This window comes from Echinops telfairi, unplaced genomic scaffold (assembly GCF_000313985.2).
Source record: "Echinops telfairi isolate 266 unplaced genomic scaffold, ASM31398v2 ScPeMD7_23;HRSCAF=83, whole genome shotgun sequence".
Taxonomy (NCBI): Eukaryota; Metazoa; Chordata; class Mammalia; order Afrosoricida; family Tenrecidae; genus Echinops; species Echinops telfairi.
Genome location: NW_022103920.1, coordinates 53,071,377 through 53,093,933, shown reverse-complemented (window position 1 = coordinate 53,093,933; position 22,557 = coordinate 53,071,377). Strand labels below are relative to the sequence as shown.

General features: G+C 41.4%; 1 protein-coding gene across 1 annotated transcript in view; it reads right to left on the bottom strand.

Moving 5' to 3' along the window:
- The window catches only part of GRM3 (glutamate metabotropic receptor 3), a 253,947-nt gene that overhangs the window by 18,435 nt on the left and 212,955 nt on the right, over positions 1 to 22,557 (bottom strand). The window contains exon 4 of the mRNA XM_045288986.1: positions 1,058 to 2,124. Coding sequence (XP_045144921.1) covers positions 1,058 to 2,124 — 1,067 coding nt within the window. The remainder of the gene's footprint in view (positions 1 to 1,057; positions 2,125 to 22,557) is intronic.

Sequence of the window (22,557 nt, the reverse complement as noted above, 5' to 3'; positions counted from 1 at the left end):
CATGTTACTAGGAGAGACCAGTCCCTGGAAAGGACTTCATACTTGGTAAAGTAGAAGTTGGGCAGAAAAGAGGAAGCCCCTCAATGGAATGAAATGCCACAGTGGCTGTAATGATGGGCTCCAGGAGGGAATGGCGAGACGATCCAGGACAGGGAAGTGGTTTGCTCTGCTACACACGGGCTCTCTCTGTGTGTCATAAATGACGACAGCAGGGATAACAAGGACTAGGAATCCTACATATGTGTCTAGAGGAGGGTCAGCAAACTGTGGCTCTTTTGGGATGTACATGTGCCTCTGAAGGAAACTTGAAAATTAAAATAAAACTATCCTAGTTTGATTTATAACATTTTAAAGGATATTATTCAGATAATGGTGATTTCATTTGTTTGTAACAATATATTTATGGCTTTTGGATAATTTTCAAATTGTGAGAGACAGGATTAGCTCTTCCGCCTCAAAAGTTTGCTGACCTCTGGTCTTGAGAAACTAACATTGAGAAGGGTTTCACAAAGTACATTCTAATGCTTTCAAACCTTGGATGAAAGTTTTAAAATCTTGGAAGCAATCCTGGCTTACTGTTGCAGGTTTTTAAAATTTATAGATTGATCTGTGGTGGCCAGATCCTCTGGTACCTAATTTGAAGTATGCTCATTAGGTTCTTAGCTGTATAAGTTTTGTTCTCCTGTTGATCACTTTTAAAATTTAATTAAAGTTCTTGCTATATGTATATTTATGTGTGTATCAATCATAAATATGCATGTGTATTGATTTTCTCCAATTAGATGAAAAGTTGCTTTAATGACTGTGCCATTTTTATATATCTTTCTCCCTGTGCTGAAGACAGTGCTTCAGATATTGTATGCACTGATGAAATGCTTTCAGAATAAATCAACTTCTACATTAATATAGAGGTTCATGATAGCATTTGTAATTACCCAACTAATTGCTGAGATCAAATAAAAGGCGTCGGTTTTAAATTCTGGGCAATGACACACTGGCAATATGAAAGAACCAGGCAAAGGAAAACAAAACAAAACAACAACATTCGAAGACTTACTCTGTAGTCACTTGATGTCACATAAAATATAGGGAGGAAGGCCAACCAGATGATGCATGTGGTATACATGGTAAAACCAATGAACTTGGCTTCGTTGAAATTTTCGGGGCACTTCCGCGTTTTGAAGGCATACACAGTGCATAGGATCACCAGGAGCACGTCGTAACTAAGGGAGATCAACATGCTGGAATCTTTGACATTGCACTTTAAGATGACTCTTTCCCGTTTCTCCGCAAGGGTGTGTCTTCTGGTACCCGGAGCCTCCAGAAGGAGCCACACAGACACGCCCACAATTTGCACCAGGATCAGACCCAGACAGATGAAAACCTGCGAACTGGGGCTGATGAATTTTGGCCTCTGAGCGCCATTCTTGACCCCATCAAAGATGCGGGCAATGCAGTTGGTCTTGGTGAGCAGGGCTGAGTAGCAGACAGCGAAGGAGGTCCCGAGCCCTAGTCGGCGCAGTGCGCAGATGACTGGGGATGGCTTCGCAATGAAGAAGAATGTCATGCAATATGACAGCCCAACTCCAAACAACAAGATGTAGCAGAGCTCCCGGCCCGATGCTTTGACCAAAGGTGTGTTGTTGTGCTTGATAAAAACAGTCACAACCATGCATGTGCACACAAAACCCAGGCAAGCGATGGAGACTGGACCAATGGCCCAGGCATCTTCCCACTTGATGTAGTCCTCGGGGAGGTCAAAGCAGCCAGAGAGGTCAGTGGTGGGCCACTGGCCAGGACCACAATCCATACAGGTAAATTCGTCAGCCAGGTATTCGTAGGGCTCGCAGGGGATGCAGATCCAGCAGCAGACGTCCCCTGGTTGCATGTTCTTCATTTCATTGGGGGCACAGGGGTCGCTGCACTGCGAGGTGGGGACTGAGTTCCGGGACCAGTGGATGGCGTCGGCATCTAGTGAAAGGCTTTCTGCCCAGTGACCGACCTTCAAGTAGGAATACTTGCCGCTCACATACTGAAAATTGAACACGTTGTATCGACCCATTCCATCTCCAAAACTGTCAAACTTGACGATGCTGTCCGCACCTTTATCTGGGTTGAATGGAGCTGTGGCATGTAAAGTGAAAGACAAAAACAAAACAAGAACACCGTTTAGGAGTCTTAGATGTGATCATTCAATTACTTGATATCATAACTCAGCAAAATTTAAATCACAGGGTATGAGGATTGCTAGGTTGACATCGTTTACCACGTACCATTGAGAGTCATGCCGCAAAAATGACTAGAGTAAACACGGATACATTCATCAGTTCATTCATTCATTCAACATTACTGAATGTGTAGTGTCAACAATAACCACGAGTACAATGTCGTGCTGACCTCCGCAGAGCTCAGCAGGTAATGAGGAGCTGGCAAACACACAGCCATTGTTTTATGGGATATATGCAGGCACTTTCTTTTAAAGATTTCACAACAGGAACCAGGCAAATCTTTGTGTCTCATCATTATAAGGTATTTGTATACAGCCATCATAAATATTTTCCATCTGAAGTATGTTTTTTGGTAAAAATATTAAATTAACAGATTTTCTTCTTTATAAAAATAAAATTTTAACTATATGTTTATGATATGCTTGTTCTAAACAGTTGGAATGAATAGGAAAAATATTGAACTCTATTCCTCATCCCTCAACCTTAATAAAGCTCCATTAATATTTCATAGTAAATTTATATTGACTACATACATGCACGTGTCTATAGGTAGAGTGTTCTGCTAGCTACATAAACACCGATATTCTGAAGTTCCCAGTGAGGTGCAGAATCTATGCTTTAGTGTAAGTTCCTAAGTGCACAGGATGAATAGCCCCCATGCAGATCGGCTGACTTCAATCTTTTTCTTTCTTACAGCTCTTAGTAAATTCCAAATAGTATCAAAGAAAACCCAAACTAGGTGGAGCTTAGATAAATATATCCTCAGTGTCACTGGAAAAAAACCACATTATGGTAGGCAGAATAATAGCTTCTGAAAAATGTCCACATCCTAATTGCCAGAACCTGTGACTATGTTACAGTATATGGCAGGGGCGTCAAGAAAGTTCTTGGGAAAATGGAATTTAAAGAGAATGGAATTTTATATTGAACTTGAACTTTTTGAAGTCCTTTCATATGGTGGGGAACAGTTACGATTGCTAGTCACTAACTTTTATAGTTGAAAGTCACTCAAAACACCACTGAGAAAGAGGTAGAGGCAATATTGATGACAGGATGGGGTAACACTTTCAGGACCTTCATATGCTGATGAGACTTAACTAAAAATGAGAAGAGCAATCTAGAAAGAGTCATTAATAATTAGAAGGTGGAGTATACAAGTCAGGAATTTAGGAAAATTGGAAATCATTAAAACATGATATGGAATGCATAGTGATTTATATCCTAGCCAATAATAAGTTGCAGTGAAATGGTCTTGGTCATTTTGAATCTGAAAAGCATATGGTTTACTATTCCTGGAATGATAAACTCAAGAGCAATGGCTTTTCATTCATTATCAAAAAGAACATTTCAAGATTTACCTTGAAGTACAATGCTGTTTGTGATAGGACAATCTGTTAATAGGACTATTGTTCAAACTTATCCACCATCAATTTAAGCCAATGAAGAATCCTACCAACTTCTTCAGTCTTAATTTGATCAAACATGCAATTAATATGCATTAAAATGACTGGTGATTGGAATGCAAAAGTTGAGGAAGCATCAATAGTTGGAAAATATTGTTGATAGAAATGAAGCTGAAGATTACATGATTTGTCAGACTTTATGACAAATACCTTTAAAGAATAAACAAATGGCAATTATACAAGGCAACCTCACCAGATAGAGGCTACAGGCTTTAAGCTGACTATATTTGTTGGGAGAGATGATATAGAAACTCAGTATTATCAGACGAAACAAGGCTGGGGCAGACAGTGGAATGAGTAATCAATTTCTGATATGCAAATCCAAGTTGCAGATAATTTAAACAAGCCCACTAGGCAGAAATACAACCTCGAGTATGTGTTGTTGGTAGGTACCATAGAATCGGTTCGGACTCATGGCGACCCTATGTACAACAGTACAAAACACTACCCGGCCCTCACCGTGCTCACCATTGCTCCGATGTTTGAGTGCATTGTTGCAGCCACTTTGTCCGTCCGTCTCCTGAAGGGCCTTCCTCTTTTTCACCATCTCTCCACTTTACCAAGCACACTGTCCTTCTCCAGGGACGGGTCTCTCCTCACAACATGCCCAATGTACACGAGACCCAGGCTCATCATCCCTGCCTCTAAGGAGCCTTCTGGATGTACTTCTTACAAGACAGATCTCTGTTTGTTTGACAGTCCATGGTGTGTTTAATATTCCTCACCCACACCACAGTTCAAATGCATCATTTCCCTTCTGTCTTCTTATGCAGTGTCCAACTTTCACACGCATATGAAGCAGGTGAAAACGTATCTTACTTGAATTTAGAGATTATCTCCGGAACAGATTTGATGCATTAAACACTATTACCTGAAGGCCAGCTGAGCTGTGGGTTCACATCAAGGATGTCATATAAGAAGCAAAATGTTGAAGAGAGAGGAGAGAAAGAAAAAAGATCGAAGCTAAAACTCAGACACTGAGCTAAAGTGGATGGAAGAAATGATGACGTAAAAGAGCTGAAGAGAATTTTCAAAAGGCAGCTTGAGGAGCCAAAGCATTATAATTATCGTGCAAAGTCCCAGAGCTAGAGACCCAGAAGGGAGGGATATGCCCAGTATTTCTCCAGTTGAAAGAACTGAAAAAAAGTTCAAGCTTTGAATTCCAGTATTGAAGAATTAATTCTATGGGCAAAATGTTGAATGATACAGGAAGCATTAAAAGTAGATGGAAGGAACATATAGAGTTATTGTATTAAAAATAATTTTAAACATTTGTTTGCTGGGTCACCAGTTCAAGAGTAGCATAGGATGAAGAATTGTTGGTATTGAAGGAAAAAGGCCCAGGTGCATCACGGCAAAGAAAAAGGTTCCAAGAATTGTAGGGATATAAATAGAAAGGCTTTGACAAATGGATGCAGAAGTAGAAAAACTCACTATTCTATGCCAAGAAACTTGGAAGACAGCTCCTTGGCTAACTGACTAGAAGAGATTCATATTTGTGCCCAGTCACAGAAAGGTGACCCAACAGAATGCAGAAATTATCAAATAATATCGATATCACAAAATATTATCACAAACATTTTTAATTTTTGTGATATTTAAATAGTTAAAACTGTTGAAACAATACATTGATAGGAAGCTGCCAGAAATACAAGGTGGGTTCACAAGAGGTTATGGAAGAGGGATGTCAATGATATGACATGAATCTTACCTGAAATCAGAGAAGACCAGAGAGATATATACTTGCCTTTTTATTGACTACACAAAGGTATTCAACTGTGTGGATCATACAAAATATGTGTAACATTGTGAAGAATGGGGATTCCAGAACACTTAATTGTGCTTGTGTAGAACCACTTCCTAGATCAAGGGGTAGTTGTTCAAACAGAACAAGAGGATACTGCATAATTTAAAATCAGGAAAGGTGTTCATCAGGATTGTATACTTTCATATTTATTCACTCTCTATTCTGCATGCACAATATGAGAAACCAAACTATAGGAGGAAGAACCTGGCATTAGGATTGGAGGAAGTTTCATTAACAGCCTGCAATATGCAGATGTCACCACTTTGCTTACTGAAAGTGAAGAGGGCTTGAAACAGTCACTGTCGAGGAGCCCCCTGCAGCCTTCAGTCTGCAGTGCAACTCAACCTACAGCAACCAGAGCCTCACAACGGGACCCAGAGACAACCTCATGATAAATGGAGAAAGATGGAAATTGCTACAAATTTTATTTTACTTCAATCAAGAAGCAGTAGTTAAGGAAGCAGCAGCCAAGAAATTGAACAACATATTGCACTGGGCAAATATGTCACACAAGACTTCTTCAAAATGTTGAAGAGCACGATGTCATTTAGTCTAATCCTTAAAATACAGAAAACACAAATTCTAAATACAAGAATAAATTTACTGTCAGACCAAGTTTACTAATCATTTTGCTTGATCTCAGCAAGGTATTTTTAATAATCTCGTATGTATGAGGAAGCTGGAAAACGGATAAGGAAGACACAAATGGACTGGTGTATTTAAATTATGATATTGTTGAAGAGTATTGGAAGTGCCAAAGGCAGCCAGAAGGACAAACGCATCTGGTTGGGAAGAAGTACAGCTAGAGCGCTCCTTAGAAGCAAGTTGGCAAGACGTCTTCTATTTCAAGCATGCTATCAGGAGGGACCTGCTCTGAAAAAGGACATCATGCTTGTAAAGTAGAAAGTTAGTAAAAAAGAAAAGGACCTTTAACGAAATGGATTGCCACAGTGGCTACAACAATGTGTTCAAACCTAACAACAATTTTGAAGATGGGACAGAAACGGGAACTGCTTCTTTCTGTTGTAGATAAAGGCCCTGTGAGATAAAGGCCCACAGCACCTGACATCAATAATCTATAATGTCAAGACATGAGATTAGCTCGTATCACTCAAAAACATACACGGTAATAACAAGGATCCGTAATGTGAAAGTGGGAGGCAGAAGGATCGGTGGCTGAGTGATACAGCACGGGAAAGGCTCTATGGACTACAGCCAACTTTGAAGGTGGAAGGGGCCGTGAGCTAAGGAATGTGGGCAGTCTCTAGAAAATGGAAAAGACAAGTAAATGGATTCTCTCCCCAAGTCTCCAGAAAGGAAAGCAATTCTGCTGATTCTTTTGTAGTTAGCCCAGTGACATTTTGGATTTTTAACCTACAGAATCATACAATAATCAATATGTGTGGCTTAAGGCTAGTATGTCTCTGGTGATTTTTAACAGTTGCAGTATTTTATGTTAAACTCTCCAAAGTGAAGGCCATCAAGTTGGCTCATAGTGACACTTGGGAGTTTCAGAGGGTGAAAGTCTTTATGAGATCAGAAAGTCTCACTTTCTCCCAGAGTGGCTGGTGGGTTCAAACTGCTGACCTTGGTGTTAGCAGCACCAACTACCAATGCACGAAGCCAACAGCGCTCCTTATGCTATTAGTGAGGCTGTAGGGAAGAAGCAAGACCTCCCACTCCTTGTTTGTAGGGTATAAATGGACACATCTCCATCAGAGGGTAATTTAGCAAAATTTCTTAAAATTTAAATGCATGCAACTTTTGATTTAGTAACTTCAATTTGGGGAATATATACTCCAGGTAATATACAGGTGCTATAAATAATACTTTTGGCAGAATCTTGTATTTCACTACAAGTTTGCCTACTCTAAATTTGCTTTGTTAGGTAACAACATCAGGTTTGGTGTCTAAATCCTTAAAAATACATAAAGCACACGTTTCAAATATGAAGATAAATTTATTGTCAGCCTGAATGTCCTAATTTTCAGTTTTGGAATTAGCATGTGAAATAACAAAACAAAATCTTAGAAGAAAAATTGGAACCATTTCTGTCCAATAGTCCACCTGGGAGAAAAATTGTTTTATTAATTGGTTATTCCAAGCACAACTCTTCCCAGAGTAGGGAGAGGGCAGGTAAGAGAGCCACACCCTGTTCTCCAGGTGCTGCAGGAATGACTTGTAAGTGACAGAGCGGCTCAAACAGCCCTCGCGTTTGAGATCAATAATATCTGGTGTTGCCTGGTGGTTTTTCAGTTGCTTTTAAGTCAAATGACTCACTTGGAAAATAGTTGCTTTTTTATTTTATGGCATTCTATTTTATTGGCAACCAACCAAACCAAACTCATTGCCATCAAGTTGATTCCAACTCATAATGCCCACATAGGACAGAGCTGAACTGCCCCTGTGGGCTTCCAAGAGTTCAAGTCTTTAAAGGAGTAGAAAGCCTCATCTTCATCTCGAGGAGTGGCTGGTGATTTCAAACTGCTGATCTTGCAGTTAGCAGCCCAACATGGAACCGCGACACCATCATAGCACATAGATTCTGTGCAGTTTGGTTGTCATCCACGGAGTAATGTTAGATCACATCCAAACACACCCCGATTCACATCTTAGGAGGAGAACACCCAGGATTCCCTACCAGTCAGACAACCATCTCTTGTACCAAATGGCATGCACAGAAAATGAGTAGGAAAGAGCAATGAAAGGGGATGATGAAAGGTGTTAGTAAAAGTAGAAGGTCTCCGGACAGTGATGGACATCACTTACTGCGTCTGGTCAGAGTGTACCAGATTGATTGGCATCAGAGAAAGAGTCCTTCCTCCTTGACCTTACTAAGACAAAGTTCTCAATTTCCCCAGAGGGAAATCTTGTCTCCCTAAAGCTCACAGTTTACTTTATGTCCACTAGGAGTTATTTTGTCCTATTGTACCTACAGTACACCTGCACACTCAGAATGGAGTGAAAGATCCTGGAAGAAAGTGGAGGAGAAAACTAACTTTACTATCTTCACAAATATCTCCATCACTTACAACTCAGCACTTCTTTAACCAGAAACTTAGTTTCTTCAGCCAGAGGAAAACACAAAATTTAACGCCTGGTCCCTGTTCTCACAGCTTGACTACTGATTCTGAATTCATGTTTGCTTTCACAGCAGGTTTTGAAAGAGTTGTGGTTTGGATGAAAATTTGGGAATTCATTGAAAGCCCAAGGAACTAGAACAACAGTGGATAAACTCTGGAAAGTTTCCGATTTCTCAGGCTGAGGCACTCTAAGGGAGCAAGCATCCTTCACAGTAGAAAAATATCATTTCTGCCCTTGGCTGGTGTTGCCAACAGCATGTACAACCCAAACTAAAGAGGAAGTTTAAATAAAAGATATAATAGAATTTTAAAAAAGATGTACAACCTTCTCCAAAATCTAATTTTCAAGTCCTTCATCATTCTAGTATTTCAAAACTAGGTCCTCCCTTTCAGAAGCAGCCTGATCTGGCCTCCAGCCAGAAGAATGGCTTCTCAGGTTTAGCTCATTATCCAATTAGTTCTGACCTCAGTTTCAAATGGATTTATTTGAAAGGTTGAGGACCAACGTGGCCAGCCCTTTTAGGGCCCATTTGGTAGAGATGAAGCAAGTCTATGTCTCACAAACATCAGAGGTCAATGACAAGAGAGAATTAAATTGGTCTTTATTTTATATTTAGACAGGAGTCCAATTAAGGTAAGAACATAATGTAGCTCTTAACAGGCCTTCAGTAATGGAAATGTTACAGCTACTGTCTGGGTCCAGATTCATAAGTACCTATGAAGATCCCAAAAGCTACTAGAAGCAAGCTGGCTCCAATTTTACAACTGGGGTGTCACGAAAGTTTCTATGAACTAGCTTGATGAATTACAATAAAGACAGAGGTAAGAAGGGTTATATTCTTAGGAAGTTCAGATTCAGTTAAACTAGCCTATGGCATTAAAAAGGATGACCGTGGAAGCTGAGGAGGACATGATATTGACAGGATCAGGGGAACAGGATCCAGAGAGCAAGAATCCAACATTCTTTGGCTAGAGCACACAATTTTAAAAAACAAATGTTATGCAGTCACAAGATAGGGAAGAATAGCCCAGATACATACCTGTTAGAAAGTGACTCCCACACGGATATAAAACAATATAATTGAAACAGTTCTCAACACTTCTTTATTAACTGAGCCTAAGGACGGGGTAAAACACGACACGGACATCCTGAGGCTCCGTCTCACGTATGACAGCTGTTCAGTTAAGGACCTAGCGAATGTGAATGTTCGAGAAAAGGTATTGAAAGAACATTTTTAAGGGTGTTTATAGTTTTTGTAAAAGGTCCCTTTTCATTTCTAAAATGTTAACATGGCTAATGGGTCATCATATTCTTTATTTCCCTTCTGTTGATCAGATGTACTATTATGGAATTTAACAGTACTTGAGAACTCAGAAAGGCCAACATATTCTTAGACTGAGAATGAAGTGCAAGCAGGGAAAAGATAAGCGAATGGGAATTAGTATGATGCCAGCTTCCCTAACTCCACTGTCAATGGGGGATCGTGGCTCATCCAAACTTATTTATTTTATGTTAGCTGGATATCTGCGGAGGTTATTGAAGGTTGGAGATCCGTTTAAAGTGAGGTAGGATCCCTGTGTTGCAGTGGTTAAAGCCCTTGGCTGCTAAAAAAAGGGTGGTAGCTTGAACCTACCAGAACTCTGCAGTAAAAAAAAAAAAGTGGCCATCTATTTCTGTAATAACAGCGGCCTCAGAAACCCTAGGGACTGGTTCTACTCTGTCTTAGTGGGTTGGTAAGAGTTACAATAGACTTGCTGGCAAAAGGTTTGGGTTTTAATGTGAGCTAATGTTAAAACCTTCTCATTCTCTCTTCTCCAACTCCGGCACTCCTAATTAACATACTTCACTGCTCTCTCGTTCCCTACAATGAATGCTTAGATAAAAGAGAACAGCCCCTTTCTGTTCAATTACAAGGTAAATATAGACATAGCATTTGGACATTAAGAAATGGAACATCTTCAAGACCCTTGTTTCTATACTTATCATGGTAATCTCCCTCCTCCTTATCATCCACCATCACCTTTCATTACCATAGCCTGTTTTACCTGTTATATTGAACTTATACAATGATAAAGTCTGTATCATTTTGCATCTAACAAATTTTTCTCAAAACTAAATTTTGTGATTCTTTCATGAGTAATGATGAGCTAAAAGTTGGCTCACTTTCATGGATGCATAGTAATTTAATTATATGACATTGTCACAACTTGTCCATTAAAAAAAACTTTCTATTTTGAATTATGTGAAGGCTTACCGAGCAGATCATCAGTTTTACAGTCAACAATCCATGTGTGTATTGCTTTAACTCATCCAATGCAAGCCCCTTACTTACCTTACTTATGCACCATCACTCACCTTACTGCTTCCCAGTGTTTTGTATTTCCATTCCTTCCTAGTCATCAGACTTTTGTCTTGGGGTAAATACTGCCTGATTGATCTTCAATGGTTGATTGTTCTGACATGGGGAGTGAGTTCAGTTTAAGACCTGAAGGGTGACTGTGGGCCAGAGTTCTGGAAGGTTCTCCCAAGCCTGTGGTTGACCACGAAGCCTGGTATCCATTATGATTTTGAGTTTTGTTCCACATTTTGCTCCCGCTCTATCCAGGACCTTCTAATGTGATCATTTACAGAGCAGTTGGTACTGGTGGGCACTATCTAGTTCTTCTGGTCTCAGGGTTGTGGAAACTGATGGTTGTATGACCCATTAGTGCATTGGACTAATGGTTTCCATGTGTCTTTCAATTGTCATCATTCTTCTTTTTTTCTCAATGGAGTGAGGTCATTATTTGTGCCTTAGATGGCAGCTCATGAGGATTCCAGTCACTACTCGTGGAAATAGGATGTAGAATATTGTCCTTGTGGACTGTTATACCAGTTGACCTTGGGTCTCCTAAACTTATGATTTTGATCACTGGGTGTAGGGACTCATTCCCACAAGGTGTTTGTTTAGATCTAAGAAGTTTTTGTAACTTCACCCCCTGCATACTCGACCACATTCATATATGCAGCAAAGATAAATAACATGTATATATATCCTGCTAAAATATCCATGGCTATGTTCTCACTCCCATCACAACACCTGTTTAGCCTGCGTGTCTATCCAAGTAGCTTCTCAATTCATAGGTAACCACCATTGCAGAGTTGCGTGTTTAATAGTATTTGTCCCTGCTGCCTCTCTCTCAAACCTCCCATTTATTGCCTGCTCTTGGCTTTACCATTTTTTACCAACCTCTCTCTTCTTGTACCTTGGGCTTCCTTCACCCAAGTTAACATTTGTCTACCCGCTAGCCAGTGACTTTCCCTCTCCTCCCACCCTGGTAACCACCAGACTGTTTCTTTTAGTGTGGAAACCTTTTCTTGATTTGTAAGAATAGTGGTCTCATACAATATATTTGTCCTTATGTGATTGACTGCTTTCACTCAGCCTAGTGTCCTCCCGGCTCATTCATGCTATGACGTATTTAACAGACACTTCATTGTTCTTAGCATTGCATGTTGTTCCACTGTGCACGTACCAATATCCATTCTTCCACTGATGGGCATTTAGGGTGTTTTCATATTTTTGCTATTGTAAATAGTGTTCTGATGAATGTGGGCGTGCATGTATCTTTCTGTGTCTCGGCTGTTAATTCGGTGGGAATCTCCAAGTAGAGGGATTCCTGAGTCACATGGTATTTCCATTTCCAACCTTTGGGGAAGCGTCATTCTGCTTTCGCCACCGGGTACCCAGTTTTGCAATCCCACAGCAGTGTCTGGTAGTGCCAGTCTCTCCATATGCTCGCCAGCATTTCTTGGTTCTGTTTGTGGAACTCTGCTATTTATAATGGGCTAATATTTAGCTGTTCTTAAACTAATAGACATTCTTCATTTCCTTTTAATTATTTAAATTTAAAAATAATTCTGTATTTATACCTGGGATATCCCAGAAGTAAATCCTGTATGGTGAACTGAGTGTAAGTAGCTGATTTTGGATCGACTTTACATATCTAATGTTGTTCTCTTATAATTTAGACCATTCTGGTGAAAATGCAGCTGTATCTCCCTGTGTTTGGTGGTTAACTTTCAGTTTCCTGAGTACCTTTTAATAAGTTAATTACATATTTGTATACACTCTTTCTTAAACAACCTTTTCATTCTCACCTATGTTTATATTGAATTTTTAGGTCATTAGAAACTTGACTTGCAGGAATTGGTTATATACTCTGCGTATAAGTTCTTTTTAGATCTACCTGTGTGTATTGCTATGTGTATGGATGTAGATCTTCTTCCATTCGGGGCTTGTTTTTACATCCTTTAACGGTGCTGTCCAATGCATTGAAGTGCTTAACTTTAATTTCCAATTTATCAATTCTTCCTTTATCATTAATATTTTTAGAATTCTCCTTAAGAAATTTTTGCTCATTCCAAGATTATGAATATATATATATATATATATATATATATATATATATATATATTCTCTTGCTAGTATTACTGTCTTTTGTATCCACCTGCAATTGACTTTGTGCATAGTGTGCATGCAGCTATTGTAGCTGAGATTCAAGCACCTGGTCTTCAGCTCTCTCTGCAGTAATTCCCAGCTTAGACATCCCCTGCACTCTTCTCCTTCCCAATTCTCTCTTTTTCACCTATGTCAACTGTTTTCCTTAGCTCATTCTCACCTTGTCACCACCTTTGTCACAAACCCCATTGCACTGAGATCATCATAGTTTCCCTTTCCCTTCCCCTTAAACCCCTTCTCCCGCACAACAGCCCATTAGGATGTCATCGGGTGGCATCACTAATGTAGATGTCAGACAATGTGATAAACACACTGCCAATCCATCCCCCCATTCCCATGGGTAGATTGGCGTGGCCCACCCTCTGGCCCCCATGTCCCCTGTGCAAGGACAAGCACCAAGCTTGGTGGCTCCAAGTCCCTCCAAGCCCCACCTATTGTACTCTTCCAGCCCCTCCCTTCACCCAGTGGCCAAAGCAGAGCGTCCATGGTGGCACCATGTCCTGCACCCTGCACCCTGGCTGGGTAAGTGGGTAATGAGTAACCATATTAGAGAAGAGGTGACATCAACCCAAGAGAGGTCACTGCCTTAACAGCCCTTCCCCCACGACATTAGTACATCTGCTGCCTCCCAGGACTCTGGGATCCTGTTAGTGTCACCCCCTCTGATAGTATCAGGGGACAAACACCCATTGTTGCCCATTACCTCCTGGGAAAGAAGCCAACTCCTTCTTTATCTGCCTTGGGTGATACAGAGTCTTTCTGGAGCTGACGGCAAGAATAACTTTCATGGAGAGCGGTTCTGTGTGGTCTTTATGGGAATTTGCACTCATTTTGGGAATGTCCTAGCCTAAGCATGGACTACTGTGCGACTTTGCAACATTCACCAAAGGTTTTCAGTTTTGTGAAAAGAAGTTGTGAAGTCTGAAGGTGAGTGTAATCTAGCCCCAAGTTTTGAAATGCATCGACACTAAGTAATAGAGTATGGATACGAAAGGAGAAAAATAAAGGCGCTCCTCCAAACGACACTGGGTAAAAGTCCAAATTCAGGGTATTTTCTTAAAAAGAAGCAGACACTTCCCATTCTTTTGTCCTAAAATCCCTTCCCCACCAGCTGTGCTCCAGGTCTAAGTGCTGCAGAAGAGTGAAACTTGACATGGACGGAAGGTGAAGGTGGCTGAGAAGATCCCATTCGGAGAGCTACTCTAAGTCAACAGTGCAAAGGCTTACACAAATAAACACACCCCAGGACCACCATATTTGAAACATGCCACCAGAGCCAATGTTTTGAACAATATAATCACAGTACCAAAATAATAAAATGTATTTTCCTATTTCAGTAAACAAAATTCTTATTTCTATAAAAGGGACAAGAGCAGCAATTTTATTCAGCCTTTTAGGATAAACTTTCCAAAGACAGGCACATCAGCTTCACATGCAGCAGTTAAATTTTCTACGGGTGAAATAAATTAATTTCTCTTGCCCTCTAGATGCATAAATATGGACTCGACTCTCAGTGTTGTGCCAGGTGGAGAGACTACAAGGGAAAATAAATGACTTCTGCTGCAGCATGCTGGTCTATTGTTCCACCGCCATGCATTTCCTAAACCACGGTGGCACAGTCTGGTCTTCTGTCTGCACGGAGAGGGGTTACAAAATTGAGCAGCATGATTTCAAGTGACGGTGTGAGGTCATCAAGCACATCCGTACTTGAGTAAGTATTTCCAAACCTATATTGCTCTGAAAGGATTTGTCTCCCTGGAAATAATTAAGGTGAAAATGTAGAAAGTAATGGCTTAAATGTTTTCTTCATTGTGAAAAAGTTTCCCTTTTGGATTTTTCTAAAAATAATAGTGTTAAGGGTAACTTATACCTATTTTGGTCTCCTTTTAAAGTATTTCTGAAAATATATCAATCACAGGCATCATCTTGACACATGTGAGCTTTACTTCCACTCTTGACCAATTGTTTTAAATTAATTAAATGTATAAGGTCACTCAGTAAGAGAATGCTAGTATATCATTAGGCATACCACTGTCACGTGTTTTCATTTCTTTCTTGCATAAACCTCCACATGTTCTATGAGGCATTTTTATTGACTGCCATAGCATCGTACAGTATCAAAACCCAGGACTTCACCACATTATCATGGAATTTAATGAAGACAGTAGAGGTACATGTGAAAATGATGGCATTTGCATTTCAGCATAAAATTAGGTGTATAGCTGCCTTACTGCCATTGAATGGATTCTAACTCATAGCAAACCTAAAGGGCAGGGTTGAACTGCCCCGTGGGTTTCCGAGCTTATAACTCTTTAGAGGACTAGAAAGCCCTTCTCTCTTGGAGTGCCTAGTGTTTGCTGACCCTGCGGTCAGCAGCTCAGCCATGACTGACTCCCCCTGTTATCCTTGGGAATCCTCACCATCACACGTCACAGTCAAAGAACAACGACTAAGATCATTACAGACAATTTATCCATAAAGGACTGTGATAACTCAATGGAGAAATAAGTCTAGGTAGAGTCTACCCAAATTTTCTAAAATGATAGTGTTTGGGAAAGAAAGAATGCTCTTATTCTCAGAACATATTTTAGACTTCCTCCTCAGAATAGGGAACTTTTTCCCTAGCTTCCATCCTTTCCCACCATCTTATTTCCCAGGCAGGAGAGGTAAAAGATCTGATGGGTGAGCTCTTGCATCCCCTGGGTCATCATTCCTTTGTGTTTGCCGTTGTTAAGTGCCATCGAGTTAGTTCCAACCCATGGTGAACCAGGCACAGCAGAATGAGACATGGCATGATCTTGCACCATCCTTGCAGTTATACCTCTGCCCGCAGCCGTGGTGTGAATCCATCTTCTTGAGCAACTTCCTCTTTTCACTGCCCCTCCAGTTTACTGAGTATTATGTCCTTCTCCAGGGATGGGTCTCTCCTGAGGATATGTCTAAAGTACGTCAGATGAAGCCTTGCCATCCTTGCCTCTAAGGAGCACTCTGGCCGGACTTCATCCAAGTCAGATCACTTTGTCCTTTGAGCAGTCCCTGGTACTTTCAATATTCTTCTCCAGCACCATAATTCAAATACATTGATTCTTCTTCAGGTTTTTGGATTTAGTGTTCAACTTTCGCATGCATATGGGGCAATGGAAAATACAAGGGCTTAGGTCAGGAGCACCTTGGTGCTTGCTCTTCCATCGGTGATCTTCAGCACACTATAGAGGTCTTGTGGAGCACATTTACTGATGCAACCAGTCCTTTGATCACTTGACTGCTGTGCTCATGAGCATTGATTGTGGATCCAAGTCAGACAAAACCCTCGACAACCTCAACCTCCGTTTATCATCATGTGACCTATTGGTCCAGTTGTGAGGATTGGGGTCTTTACATGGAGCTGTAGTCCATACTGAAGGCTGCAACTCTTGATCCTCACCAGCAAGTGCTTCACATCCCCCTCACTTTCAACAAGCAAGGTTGTGTCAGCTACATAACGCAAGTTGTTAATAAGCCTCTCTCCAATCTTGATGCCACATTCTTTTGCAAATAAGCCAGCTTCTCTGATTATTTCCTCAGCATAGAGATTGAACAAGTATGGTGAAAGGATACAAAACTTATACGTACATATTTTTAAATTTTAAATCATGCGGTATTTCCGTTTTTCTATTCCAGATACAAATATCTCATGAGTATAATCAAGTGTTGTGGAATTTCTCTTCTTTGTAAGGTTATCCACAGTTTATTATGTTCCACACGGTTGAATGCCTTTGCATAGACAATGAAACACAAGTAAATATCTTTCTGGTATTCTCTGTTTTGTGCCACGGTCCATCTGACATTAGCAAGAATAGCCCTTGTTCCACATCCTCTTCTGAATCTGACCTGAATTTCAGGCAGTTCCCTGTCAATATACTGCTGCAATCATTGTTGAATGATCTTCAGCAAAATTTTGCTTGTGTGTGGTATCAATGATATTGCCCTGTAGTTTGAGCATTCTGTTGGGTCACCTTTCTTTGGAATGGGTACAGATATGGATCTCCTCCAGTCAGCTGGCCAAGTAGCTGTCTTCCACATTTCCTGGCCTAAAGGAGTGAGTGCTTCCAGCGCTTCATCGACTTTCTGAAACATTTCAATGGGTATTCCATCAATTCCTGGAGCCGTGTTTTTGCCTAATGGCTTCATTGCAGTTTGAACTTCGTCCTTCAGCACCCTTGGCTCTTGCTCTCATTCCACCTCCTGAAATGGAGGACTCTCGACTAGCTCCTTTTGGAGCAGTGATTCTGTGTATTCTTTCCATCTTCTTTTGATGCTTCTTGCGTCACACAATATTTTGCTCAGAGACGCTTTCAAAATTGCAACTCAACGCTTCAGTTTTTTCTTGGGTTCTTTCAGATGTGCTGAGCTTGTTTTCCTCTAGTTTTCTCCTTCTAGGTCTTTGCACATTTCATTCTACTGTTTGGTTCCATCTTCTCAAGCTGCCCTTTGACATTTTATTCAGCTTGTTGACGTCATCATTTCTTCCATTTGCTTTAGCTACTTTGGGATTAAGAACAAGTTCCAGAGTCTCTTCTGACACCCACTTTGATCTTTTCCTTCTTCCCTGTGTTTTTAATGACCTTATGCCTTCTTCTTGAATGAGGTCTTTATGTCTTCCCACAGCAATGGCATACATGGTTACGAAGGACATTGCAAACTCCATCATGTTAAGTATGTTATCTGTGACAGGACTATTTTTATCCACCTTCAGGGAATCCTTAGTGGGTAGGATGGAGTAAGGAAGACACCCATATCTGTGAGCAGGTATTCTGTCTCTAGAGGTTGACTAACAGAGGGACCAATTTCTCAGGCCCAGGCTCAGCTATCTTTGTGCCCATCTTTGCATTTCTAGTTTCCAGGTTTTACAGGGCCTGAGCAGCTATGACACCCCTGTCCTCTTGTCCCTGGCAGCTCTTTATTTCACTGCAGGACGTACAAACCTTACATACAAGCATTTAGGTAAGTAGACTGGGAATCTGCTCTAACTAACCAGTCATTTAAACCAGGGTTGTGGGAAGCCAAAGACTTCTTGGTTTCTGTCTAGGCCCAATTCTCTTAATAGTGGGGAAGGGGAGCTGGGCGTTAGAGTGGTATAGAGTATCAGGCATTGCCTCAGTTACCAATGGAAGTTGAAATTTGCTTCTTTTGACTGTTGATTTCGGTTTGCTTAGAACCCCAGAAATAAAGAGAAAACAATTTGAGCACTAAACCCCATTTTACAGTTTCCTAAGCCCCACACAACTAACCCCTCGCTTTCCTTTTCGTTAGTTAACAGTGTGTCTTAAAGAAAAGGGCAGATAGAAATGAAATTCAGTTATTCGAAAAGTAATTTAATGGGAGCATTCAAACTTCAAGTTTATTTCCTATTAAATTGAAGTTGCATGGCATTATGTACCAGTGCTAGGGGAAACCTTTTATTTTATCTTTTAAGTATGGCAGTAGGAAAAGGAGAATAGGACAAATAATTGGGAAGTGAGGAGGGAAATGGTGAATGCTGATTGTTTATCTGTGTGTCTCAACTTGATGTGGATTGCTACTTTTATTGCAAATGCTGGTCCTTATTATGACTTGTTCAATAGGAAAAGTGTCTTAAAGGTGTCTGAATATGGGAAGTGCTATATAATTTTAAAAAGAAAAGAAAGAAAACCAAATTCCTTGCCACTGAGTCATAGTGACTATACAGGGCAGGCTAGAACTGCCCCTATGGGTTTCTGAGATTGTCACTCTTTACAGGAGTCGAAAGTCTCATCTCTCTTCTGAGGAGCAGCTGGTGGTTTTGAACTGCTGATTTTGTAGCTAGCAATTCAACTTGTAACCCACTATGCCACTAGAGCTCACTATATGATAGTATCCATTATTATTGATAGGGATGTTTATAGTAGCCACATGGCTGATTATTTAGTACCTGTTCTCTCTCCTTCTCTGGTTCACATTCCGCTTAAATGCCTTTATGCAAACCTCCGGCACCCAGCACACACTACACAAAGACCCAACAGACTTTCCTGTTGCATCTGTTTACTGTTGTTTTCAGTGTAAAGGTCAATGTCACATGATAAGCAAATGCGCTGTGATCAAACAAATGGGACTGCCAAAGCTAACGAGGTTTCTCTATGGGATATGGGGGTTGTTCTTGGAGCACCTGTTCTGTGAATGTGCCTTTATAAACCATTCAGAGAGCGCTGTGGTATAAAGCCTTTCCTCAATATTTGGACTATCACATTTTATTTATTTAAGGTAATTTAAATTCTCATTGGGAGCCCCAGTTGTGCAGTGATTACGTGCTTAGCTGCTAACCAAAAGGTCACGCATCTGAACCCACCCTCTGCTCCTTGGTAGTGGAAGATAGCAGTTCTGCTTCCAGCAAGATTACAGCCTCGCAAATCCTAAGGGCAGTTTCACTCTACCCTTTAGGGTCACACTCTGAGTCAGAATTGTCTTGAAAGTGAGCTTCCTTTGTCTCATCTCTCGTACATTACTGTCTCATCTGTGCTGTATCAAAAGATTTAAAAATCTCTTCCTCCAGATCTTTCTTTTTAAGTATTGGGATTCCCTGCATCCCTCTCCCCCCTGCATTCTTCACAGTGTTGAAGAAATGACTCCTAGCAGTTCTGGCTCTCTGGCCCCACCCCCTCCACTTCTGCTTCTCTTTTCACGGTCTCTAGGTTCACCTCCCTTTTTGCTCACGTGCAACTTGCCCTTTTCTGCCCGTGAAGCTTTATTTATATTATTCCATGTGCCCTTTCTTCCCCTTAACATCTTTAAAATTATTTACAGCATTCAAGGCCAGCCCAAATGTTGCTTCTGCTGCCCTTGCTGTATTTCAACCTAAAGTGCTCATTTTTCTTGGTGATCCCACGTGAAATGTTGTTTCTCCAGCGGCTAGCACAACTGTTTTTACAGCGCAGCTCTCCTCTCTGTTTCTGTTGTCATTGCGCTTTGATCATCACTCGGTTGTCAGCTTCCCAGTGGCAGACACTCAGCTTTGTTGTCTTTCCAACAGAAATTAGAAACTGGGATGGATCGGCTAGCTTCTGGTTGCAGAAAGGTTTTAATTGGCCTGCACTGATACTTATTAACATATTGAGAGGCATTTTTAGATTTCCTCTTCACTGGGCCTTTACTGAACGCAGCCACACTTGGTAGGAGTCTCCTTAGTCTGTCACTGGGAGCAGGCCAGCACACTTGAAGATTCATTCGAATTTCCCCTGGCTCTCATCCATGTCCTTTGCAGACGACCTTCTTGAAAGACACTTGTTTTAAGGTAGGGGTAATTTCTTCATAGGTATGATGAAAGAATAAAACATATCGCAATACTTAGAAAGAAAAGTATGGAGGGAAAGATTTTAAAATTTGACTTTCTTTTCAAAATGAGGAGAAAGGGAAGGAGTTATGAGAGTCAAGTTCTGGAACAGCAAGTCAACAAGCTGCGCTCGAGCACAGATGATCTCTTTGCGGAGTGTCTCAGAGTCCTGGCGCACACCTCTACCTGGACGTGATCGCCGTCCAGACTGTTGTCCTCTGCACGGAGGCTCTCCTTCCGAGCTGGATGGGATCATGCGTTACTTTCGCCCTGGGGTCTGACAAAATCCAGCGTGTCTTCACGACATCTGGCTTCTTCTGGTTGCTTTATCATCGTCAACCTCTCACAGAGGGAGCCAGGCCAGGGGGTAGGGTGTGTTGGGGCTCAGCTCATTCATCAGGGAGTTGTAAAAGCTGGAGAAGAGTACAGTATTGGAGATAATACAGTCCACGAATTCAGGCTAAGTAAAGAGCAAAACTCTTCTAATGATAAATAAATGATCTACTAAACATGCAGGTAGTTTTAGCCCATTTAGATAAATGAAGGCTGCAATCTGAAGAACTACAGGAGTTGTTAATAATTCTTTGAGGAGAATGAAGTCAAATAACCAAGGCTCAAAAAAAAATCAGCTGACGGACAGTACAGTGTATATATGATATTTCTGCATTTCTTCATTAAAGAATGTTTATTCAAAAGCCCTTTCTGTAAGCTGAGCATTGTCCTAAGTACTCTCAAGGTCCTGTTTACATTACCATGCAGGTTAAAAAACAAAGAAACCACAAACCACAAACACATTGCTGTTGGATCCATTCTACTAGTGACCCCAGAGGAGAGGAGAGACTAACTCCGTGTGGTTTCCTTCATCTTCTCAGAAACACTGTCCCCTCTTTCTCTCAGGAACAATTGGTGGTTGGGGGGAACTGCTGGCCTTTTGGTTAGCAGCGGATCACGTAACCACCAGCTCACCAGGGTTCCGATCCCTGTAGTTTACTGGTGTGCAAATCGGTCCTGCAAGGATATCGTTGCTATGGGCATTGGGCGAGTTGAAGGGGGAAAGAATCAGGAAGGCTTTCAGCATTGTCCCTGGACACTTTTATCCTGGGTCAGTAAAAGGATGGCTCTGCTCTCTTACCGGGTCTTTTCTCTCAGGAAACATTTCCATGTTTTGAAGGAGGCGAAAGTGTGCCGTAGGAACGAGTGATGGGATCGTGGGAAGAAAGAACAAACGGTGGAAGAGGCACAGCGAGCGAAGTCTGACCCGGACATCAGTTGACACAACAAGAATCGAGTCCCAAGACTCTCAGGGAACAAGATGGATCTGGGATTAATAATGATCCTTTCACCTGAACACTGAGAAGGTTTGAAAGGGAAGGCCATTGTCTGCTTACACATTGAACGCGTGCGTGCTACCTGCCGAATTACTTAAAAAATTCAATTGACTGTACTCATTTCTGCTGTCCCTATGGAGAGAGTGATTTTAAGGATAGGAACTTCGTATTTCCCCCGTCAAACCCTGGGGTTAAAGTCCTAGTGCAAGTCTGAGCGAGCCCTCCCTCTTCTAAATAAATGCATGCCTGCTCTTTTCCAGGCCCGGCAGGCCCTCCGCGATTATTTCTAGGAAAAAGCCTTAAATGCTCGAGGCTTGACTACCTAGCCTCCTTCTCCAAGACATTTACACCATTCCCATAGGCCATGAGGTAACCGCCTTCTCCCCATCAAGGCTTGCCCACGGAAAAGGGCATGACAATTGCCCATGAAGCCCTGCGAAGGAATGTCAGTCTGTAAAAGTGGGTTCAGCGCCTGGAACTAGTTAGTGGAGGTTAATGTGGTCCTCAGCATTTGTTCAGGACAGCAAGGACTCTTCCCATCTCCAGGCTCATAGAGACTTCGGTTGCTATCATTCGTACCTTCTCTTCCCATTTCCTTTGGATGTCAGACTATCTTCTGTGGAGTGGGAGGGGAGTTTGCTATTTTCGTGGTGGCAAGTGCTCTCCGCTTCAGAGGTAAGGACAGACCACCAGTGGGAAGAGGCGGAGATGGCCCGTGAGTCGGGCATTCACAGCGTCAGGACACGATGCATCTGGGATCAAAGGGCCCGGAGTAATTGCACAGCAGAAAGTGCAGTTTTGAGGCAAGTCCATCCTTGGGTT